At 42.6% G+C, this 8,695-nt stretch overlaps 2 protein-coding genes across 10 annotated transcripts in view; both read left to right on the top strand.

The window, feature by feature from the left end:
- The window catches only part of msl1b (MSL complex subunit 1b), a 23,741-nt gene extending 18,890 nt beyond the window's left edge, over positions 1-4,851 (top strand). The window contains exon 10 of one of the 2 annotated variants that reach the window (XM_034859661.1): positions 4,792-4,851. The gene's annotated coding sequence lies outside the window, so the exon portion shown is untranslated. The remainder of the gene's footprint in view (positions 1-4,791) is intronic. The other variant, XM_034859662.1, reaches the window with a different exon arrangement.
- fbrs (fibrosin) overlaps positions 1-8,695 on the top strand; it is a 16,688-nt gene that overhangs the window by 3,315 nt on the left and 4,678 nt on the right. For 2 of the 8 annotated variants that reach the window (XM_034859569.1, XM_034859575.1), the window contains exons 2-16: positions 82-255; positions 597-623; positions 765-794; positions 2,431-2,479; positions 2,954-3,302; positions 3,416-3,651; positions 4,121-4,416; positions 4,542-4,586; positions 4,873-4,971; positions 5,373-5,456; positions 5,660-5,698; positions 6,153-6,224; positions 6,397-6,544; positions 6,903-6,983; positions 7,208-7,291. In XM_034859569.1, the coding sequence (XP_034715460.1) occupies positions 82-255; positions 597-623; positions 765-794; positions 2,431-2,479; positions 2,954-3,302; positions 3,416-3,651; positions 4,121-4,416; positions 4,542-4,586; positions 4,873-4,971; positions 5,373-5,456; positions 5,660-5,698; positions 6,153-6,224; positions 6,397-6,544; positions 6,903-6,983; positions 7,208-7,291 (1,813 nt within the window). The remainder of the gene's footprint in view (positions 1-81; positions 256-596; positions 624-764; positions 795-2,430; positions 2,480-2,953; positions 3,303-3,415; positions 3,652-4,120; positions 4,417-4,541; positions 4,587-4,872; positions 4,972-5,372; positions 5,457-5,659; positions 5,699-6,152; positions 6,225-6,396; positions 6,545-6,902; positions 6,984-7,207; positions 7,292-8,695) is intronic. The other 6 variants (XM_034859577.1, XM_034859570.1, XM_034859574.1 and 3 more) reach the window with 5 other exon arrangements.

The following is an 8,695-nucleotide window of genomic DNA, read 5'->3' as shown; positions in this document are numbered from 1 at the left end:
AGCATATGGTCTTTGCCCTCAGTAACACACATCCATGCTTATTGCTGAACATATAAACACAGATTTTTCTCTCGTTATCAGATGGACTGCTCTCTGAAGCCCAGTCAGCGCACTGATATGCTGGGAAGGAGGAACAAGGGGAAGAGAGGGCCGGAGGAGAATGGTGGAGGGCCGCTGTCAGAGCCGGAGGAAGGAGCTCCTCACAGCTACTCCAGCAGCTGTTGGAAGAGTAGAAACAAGAGGAGAAAGATAGAGGTGAGTCGAGGAGTTAGGACTCTACTGTGCCTGTATGCTTTGGTTGGATCCACCTTCGTCTTGTCACATTAGATCTTGCGCTAATTCCTCATCAAATAGCTATGTCAACATTTCTATTGCACTGCTAACCTGTATTTACCATTGCCATTAAAAAAAAAAAAAGCCAGTAATACAGGTTTACAACACCTTTTATTCAAGGGTGTTTTTGTTAGTGCAGGGTGATTCCTTAGTTTTATGTGGGCATATTTTAACTTTTTTTAAAGTTCAATCGCTGTAATTAATATACATTCTTCTATTTATTCTTATTTAAAACCTATTTTAAATACTATATTCTTTTTAAGGGACACCCTTTGGAGACTGGCTACATTGTAAGTTTATTTTCTAATATCATAGTGAACATAATGCTCTGATGTATAAATGTCCTGCAACACTGCAGCATTTCTGCAAACTGGTCGAAAACTACATGAAATATTCCGATGGATGTTTGTTTTTTCTGTTTCTTCTTTCAGTGTGACACCGAGAGTGATACAGGAGACAAGGTGTGTGCTGCTTGTTATCTTATCAATATAAATGTCATGCTTTTGTTATTAGGCCATGAATGTGTTGCATGTAACACAGTTTGCACGTCACGCACGTAACATTGTTGGAGTAGAAACACAACAAGATAAACTCAGTTCCTCTCTTTGACATTTTTTAAGCTACTTTTATTAATTGGTTTGGGCACGTAATGGATTGTCACACTTTATACGATATTAATACAGCCGGGTTCTACGTTCAAGTTCATTTGCTCATTTAATGGCGTCATTGCAAATTTAAGCTAGTTTAGTAGTTGTCGGTTGCAGCGAGGGAGAGATCACTAAAGCAAAACTTGGAGGAGCACTTTGTCACTATAACGAGACTCGTTGGTCCACCTTAAAGGTCAGCCCACCCCAAGTCAGCTTGTTTTCACGTCGGTCCTTAGAAGGTGCGGCGAAAACGCAGGTCTGCCCATCCATTTTGAATAGGGGTGGAGTTTGTGTAACGGACGACTGTTTTCTGCAACAACAGAGCACAGCTGCTCCGTCGCTTCTCTTTCTCCATCATGCTGCCTTCAAGTAAGGTTGGAAATGTCAAGATCTGTAAACCATCTGACGGGAAAAAGTTACTGTGAAATATAAAGTCTACTTGTGATATTTGCAGGAACACAACAACAACAACAACAACATGACGTCACACAAATGAACCAGTTAGTGACACACCCACTGGCGTGCAACCTTGCGACCATTTGCCGCCCTTAGTGAGCCTGGAGCTGGGCAGTATACCGATATTATATTGATATCGTGATATGACACTAGACATCATCTCAGATTTTGGATATCATAAAATGGCATAAGTGTTGTCTTTTCCTGGTTTTAAAGGCTGCATTACAGAAAAGTTATGTCATTTTCTGAACTTACTATTATTGGCCTTTACCCAGTTAGTTATTGTATCCACATTACTGATGATTATTTATCAAACATCTCATTTTGTAAATAGTTTGTGAAAGCACCGATAGTCAAGACTGCTACAATATCGTTGCTGTATCGACATCAAGGTATCAGGTCAAAAATGTTGTGATATTAGACTTTCTCCATATCACCTAACCTGAAGTGAGCCTCTGCTGAAGTTGCCGCTAGCTCCGTGGCTAATCCCCCTTTTTAACTAGCAGGTAGCAAGGAAGACACAGGAACTTAGCTTGGGTCTTGAAGAGTTGTAGCATTTATTCACCAACAGATACATTTTACATAGACTACACTTGTACTTTCACAGCTATAATGTTACTACTCACTTCATACTCATGACAAACACACCTAGCTCTCTTTTTCCCCTCTCTCTCTCTCTCTCTCTCTCCACCGCACACTCGCTAACGGCTGCAGCTGCCCTTCTGTGTGCAGCTTGCGTTGGTGTAGGGGTGTGTCATGTTTGTGCCACACTGTAAAAACAACGGGCGCATGTCCCATGCGTCACCTCGTCCAGATGTCCCGTCTCCACGTTGATTTTTTGAGTTCATACAATTTTATACAGTGTATGGTTCATACGCTTAGGCGCATTGCCAAAGTTGTTCAATGGCTGGCAAAACCCTGCCTGTACAGTACAAGAAATAGCTGATTAATACGATGAGTATAAATGAAATCTCCGTTTCTTACCCCCATCTAGGCCTCCGACAACGACATGGACCCAGTCTTCACAGTCAGCACGAGGAAAGGTACGATTACATTCATGAAAGTGAATTGATGTGTCAGTCAATGGGGCCTCACATGTCTATATTTAGATCTTAACAGAAAACTCCTGTCGTACCCCGGATTCTTCTTCATTTGATTCAAAAAGGACACTAGCGCTGAATTATCTACCAATAAAGGATCAGAATACACTGTGCTGTACACTGGGGTGATATGGCACAAGAGATGAGTTGTTTTTCTTTGGTGTTGGTTTAGACAGTAATGAGCATTTTCATATTTTCCCAGCTTTCCTCTGTGTTTTAGGGATTTGGTCCCTTTCTTTGGAAATGTATTAAGATTCAAAATGTGAACCTGTGAATCCTCCAAACCTAAAGCATTATTTCACAATCGGGGTTTTTGGTCCCTCTCTTTAAATGTTGCATATTCTCACCCGTAACCCTGTCACTCTATACTGTAATGTGCAGGAAAGGCAAAATGCTGACTGGTCTTTTGTTCTTCAGTTGTGGAGCCTGCCCCCTCAAACATGGGCACATCCATGGGCAAAATCTGCCCGCCTCTGCCGGCCCGTTGTGGTGGTGTCTCACGGTTGATGGTGACCCCGAGAGTATCTGGCCTAGAGCGAAGTCAAGAGAAAAGCTTGGAGCAGCATGTCCCAGAGCCTGTTTCTTCTTCTGCCTCTTCGGTGCCCTTCTCTTGCCTGCCTCCCCCGATCACCGCCTCGGGCACGCTCCCCAGGTCCAGCCCGTTCAACGGGAACGGCAGTCGCCACAACGGCAGCCCGCCACTCACCAAACCCAAACCTTTCCACACTTTGCCTGGACGAGCTCACTCCATCTACAACATCAACAGGTGTGTTTATTATGAGCACCTATTTATTACTCCTTTGTTTTGTCTTTTTAATACGTATCTCTTTACGGTTAGTTGTTAATCCGTGAAACATTATCTATTCTTTCTTTCTTCAGGAACAACACCCCAGTCAAACCTCCCCCATCTGCCTCATCTGTTGCCTCTTCCTCATCCTCCATGCGCCCCCCGACTCCCTCCACCAGTGTGTCGCTGCCCTACATGAGGGGCTCAGGAGCCTCAGGGCCCCACCGACCCCCATCCCGAGCCAACTCTGGGGCCTTGTTCGCATCTTCACCTGGCCTCCCCCCCCCTCCACCTCTGCTACAAGGTCCTGGCCACTCAACAGCAGCAGGTACAGTCAGCAGGAATGCTACGTTTCACTGCTGTAACAGTCTGTTGGTCTGTTTCAGCCGGTTCACGAAACACAATGACTAATTTGTTACTGAAATAAACCAAACCCAGACTTCCTCTGGCGGTTGTCTGGGGTGTTGAGGAAGTTGTATGTTCTTGAACTGTGGTCTGAGCATGTATGCATGTATGTATGTATGTATGTATGTATGTATGTATAACTTATGTTAGGAAGATCTGTTTATGTTTTGTTACATGTTTCTGGATTAAAAAAAAAAATGTATTGGCCGATATATCGGATTTTTAAATAATCAAATATTTCAATCGATATCAGCCTTTAGAATCCTCGGGCTTTTGGTCGGGCTCTACATTTTATGCTTAAAATTAAGAGCAAATCGGTGGTACTATTTTTATTATATTTTTAATAATTCACTTACATTTTTTTCTCTCCCTTTCTTTTCCCTCAACTTCAGACCAAGAATTACTGCGTCAAAACTTAAACTCCCACTTCTTGAATTCACAAGAGCGCGAGGGCAGACGCAGCGTCCCAGGGTCTGAAAATAATGGAGCAGCTGCGGGCCTCTCCACTCCTGGTGGTCCATCAGCATCAAACTCCCGACCCGGTTCATCGGGCCGGACGTCTCAGAACCAGCCGAGCATCCCGCCTCTGGCCTTCCAGTTTCATCACCACAACCACCAGCACCAACACACGCACACGCACCAACACTTCACGCCCTTCCTGCACCCCACAGCAACCGCACCGCCTCTGGTGAGATGCTCTCTGTTGTTATGCTGAACATCTGTGTTGTACTTTAAATTCCAATGTGGCTGGAATGTGGACCGTGTTCAGTTTTTTTTAGATGTTTTAACCCACACACTGCTTTTGTCTTTTAGTTTGATAAGTATGCAGGCAAAATGGACGGACTGTACCGACACCCTGTGAGTACTTTGTGTAATCTTACTGATTATGTTGGTGGGGATAATTTACAGATTAGTATGTTATATTATAAAACAACGAGGCTGAGAATGTATTTTAGCTCTAGCTTTAGGATCTTAATCATTTGAAACACAACTAAAACGCGAAAGTGTAAGAAAGTACATTGATTTAATTGATGTAGAGCTGCTCACTGGTCACTAAGCTATATGTGTGTGTGTGTGTGTGTGTGTGTGTGTGTGTGTCTGTCTGTGTGTCTGTCTGTGTGTGTGTGTGTGTGTGTGATTGTAGTTCTTCCCACAGTACCCGCCGCCCTCAGTGCCGAGTATCCAGCCTGTGATTCCTCCCACTGGGCCTTTCAGTTCCTTGCAAGGAGCATTTCAGCCAAAGGTGAGGGGAAAAAAAACAACTCTTCCTACATGTTTGTATTACTCGTTCCTGGGCAGCAACTAGAAATCACGTTGTCAGGAAAAATCTCACCATTACGTGGTGTAATTATTTTCTGGGTCAAAGTGACCGCTTATTTGATCGCCCACACTGGAAAAACACTAATGAAACGATTAGGACTTCCCGGACAATAGTACAAGCACTGGAGGGTCATTTATCACAGAAGGGGTCCTGCAAGGCTCCATAATGACTTTACCTTTGTAAACTCTTATCCTTACTTTGGAAAAAGTGATTCCAGAATTTGAAAAATAGCACTGATAGAGTAAAATAATCACATCACATATTAAGTAGTGGTAGATCAGTATGGTTATGGCTCATGTGTTGTTGTGCCATGTGTCTGACAGCCTCTTGTCCCTCAGGGAGCGGGTCCTGATATAACGGCACGACTTGGGGTTGTGCCTCACCACCTGCAGCCCAAAGACCCCAGGGTAAGGACAACGTGTTTACTTAGGACCTAAAGTTTGCATGATCATGTCCTCCATGTTTGCATAGGACTGTACTGACCAAAGTTTAGGCTAGGATGTGCTGCAACATGGGCCTAGTCAGTGCAGTAAAGAAAGCACAGCTTTTCCTAATTAAGAGAGAGAGACATGTGGATTAAAAGTGTTTTTACACTTCTGTTTTCTCATAGCTAACTGATCCATTTGGGACATCGTTGAAAATCAGTAATGTAAGCAAAAAACTGATGTTTTTTTTTTAATCTCTCCTTAAAACCTTCAGCCTGTTTTACTTCGTCACTGCTTCATTCACTCTTTGCACTTATCTCACTTGTAATCTTGACTGCTACTGGTCTATGCTCTGCCCTTGCACACTCAGTTAGATATTTCAGAAGCCAGCAATTCTCCTGAATATAATGAATGTGGTTGTCCTGTCCTCCATGATTTCCTTGTATCCTTGCTTATGCATTTTTCACTGACTTTTTTTTTATATTCCCAAACTTTATACTGAGCTCCAGTGGGTAACCTTATCTCCAGCTGGAAAACACCAACCGTGTGTAGCGTCTGAACGTAATATTTCTAAACAAAGGAAGAACACCTGTGTGACTCTGTGCAAAGGCTTTAAAGGTGTACATGCAAAATTCATGGAATAACATAGTAAACCCCTGTGTTTTTTGTGCTGTGCAGAAACCAGGAAAGTGGTGTGCTATGCATGTATATGTGGCCTGGATGATTCTAAGCCATCAGAAAAAAGTGAAGGTATGCGCTTGTTGTTGAAATCACGTGTTGTAAAATCCTCAATTGTAAATTTTATTATATTGAGATAACAAAACCCCTAACGTGGTAAATAAAATTGATTTAAATTGAGAGATTGAAAGTGTTGTGACCCCTTTTGAATACGTGGTTAACTGGTTGTTCCCATCTCTTTCAGCTGATGCAGGCTGATCCTCACAAGTTGGACTTCCGTAGTGACCTGCTGGCCCGTCTTCCTGGAGCTGGGGGCCCCCTGGGGCCCATGGGAGGAGCCCTGCCTCACTCTCATGATCTGACCAGACCTCCCAGTCTGTTCTCATCTGCAGGTGCATGCCTAAACATTTTTTGTCTCTTAAGAACACCTCGCAGAATGTGAATTTATTGTCGATTCCACAACTCGAAGTTGTATAATGTGCTATGTGACTAAAAAGATGTCTTGAATATTTCTTTCCTTAGTCTTGTGTTATTAATATTTCACATCTGCTCACAGGATTTTAACTTATTTCTTGAATAACTCATTGATTCCTTCTCTCACCAACTGTCCTCACATCTCTGAGGTTTGACAGCATTGCTGTGTTGATTTACTGCACATAGTGTTAGTGTGTGAGTAGCTTGTTGCACTTGATTTGATATGTTGTGACATTTTTCTTTCCTTCTCTTTTTCCTTTTTTGTCTTTCCCTCAGGGGCAGTCAATCTGTCCTCGGCTCCTTTCATCTCTCCGTCAGCGCCACACTCCTCTTTCCTCGCACCAACTGCACACTTGGGTAAGAGCAGCTTCAAAAGACGCATCTGAATGCCATTTGTACACCACAACCAATGCCTGTCACTTTGATTCACCCACTCCAGGTTTTACATTGACCCTTCATAAATGATTGGAAATCAAGTCTGCACAGTCCATCTGTCTGAAGACATTTCAGAAGGGCTGTGTAGAAATTAACATTAATATAATCACAGAATATTTGACGTTTACCTGTATTTGTGTTTTAAGATCCGTACGGCCGGTCCCCACCCTTCACCCCACTGGGAGCCCTTGGTTCTGGTGCCTTTGGAGGACTTGGCAGCCCAACACTGGGTCAGTATTACAGTATGACAGCATGGCTACTGTGGAAACAAGGTTTAAAGAATAGGTTTGGTTGTTTTTTTTCCAAGTCTGTCTAAATTAGTGCTATCCTCAAGTAAAGAACTTCTTAGTCGATTAATTCGTCACATCTGTCATTTTGAGTTTCTCCACAAAGAATGCAGCAAAGGTACCATTTTAAATTTTGTGTTTACCAGAGATGGGCTCATCAGTGTCTGGGAAATGCACCATTGAGCATGAAAATGCATAAAAAATTTGTAAACAACTAAAATCTTGGTTGACTAAGACCAAATCAACCCGTTAGTCAATTTCCTGCTGTGGACTGACCTCTTTTAAATTAATAAGGTGACTTTTTAGGCATTTTTGGGCCTACGGTTTTAATAATCATTCCTCCTCCCCACACTGGCCATTACGTAATCCCCTTGTGACATGACTCCACATACAAGGCTTCAGCATTCTGAGTTTGTCAAATCTTCAGTCTTGACTATCTGTTTTTTTTGGTCGCTTGTGTTGTGGTACAGCCACAAGGAAATATCTCCCAAACACCTCACTAAAGAAATGTTGTTTGAGAAAGCACAACGAGGGAATTATGTACTGAAAAGACCAACTTACTCTATTTGGCTAACTCAGACCGCTGAAGCCTCATGTTGGCTTCAGCTGAACTTCACAGTACAGTCGCACTAGGAAGAGGTCAGGTCACAGCCAGTATGGAAAGGAATAATAATAGTAATAATAATAATAGTTTGGCAGTCAAATTCCACAACAAATCTGAATCTTTGTTGTAGAACTCCTAAATAAAAGGGCAATTTGCACAACCAGACCATCTGTTAACATTGAAGTACTGGTAAAGATGAGGGATGCATCCAAATTGTAGCTTCTTCTACTGTAGATTTACATTCAGCAGCTAATCTGCCAATGTGGTTTGGGTTATAAAGCTAACTGTTTTGAAAAACAGGAACTGGACGACATGGCTTCCTTTTTAAAGGAACTGATAAACCTTCATGCTAGCCTGTTATTTTAATGAGACTTGTAGCTAGTTCTCCTCCTCTTAGGCTAATAACAGATAATTCAGAGAGCCAGACAATGCCAGTGACGGTGAAGTAGTGCATGGTTTATTGTAGCATGTAAGTAAGTAAAGCTTATTTTTAGAGCACATTTAAACAGCTTGAGCTGACCAAAGTGCTGTACAAAGCACTAAGGTGCTGTATAATATAACATTAGGGGAAAAAATCCCTAAACAAAACCTTTACCAGTTTCCTTTCTCTCTCTCAAAAATAACTGCCATTTGAGTCTTCTCAGAAGTTTCTTGCAAATGGGAGTTCCCACTACAAGACGTTGGTCCTGATTCTTAACTCGCCCCTGATCAGAGGCCAATCAGCGCTGGCCCAGCCGTCTCAA

Source organism: Etheostoma cragini, chromosome 21 (genome assembly GCF_013103735.1).
Source record: "Etheostoma cragini isolate CJK2018 chromosome 21, CSU_Ecrag_1.0, whole genome shotgun sequence".
NCBI lineage: Eukaryota > Metazoa > Chordata > Actinopteri > Perciformes > Percidae > Etheostoma > Etheostoma cragini.
This window is presented reverse-complemented; position numbering and strand designations above follow the sequence as displayed.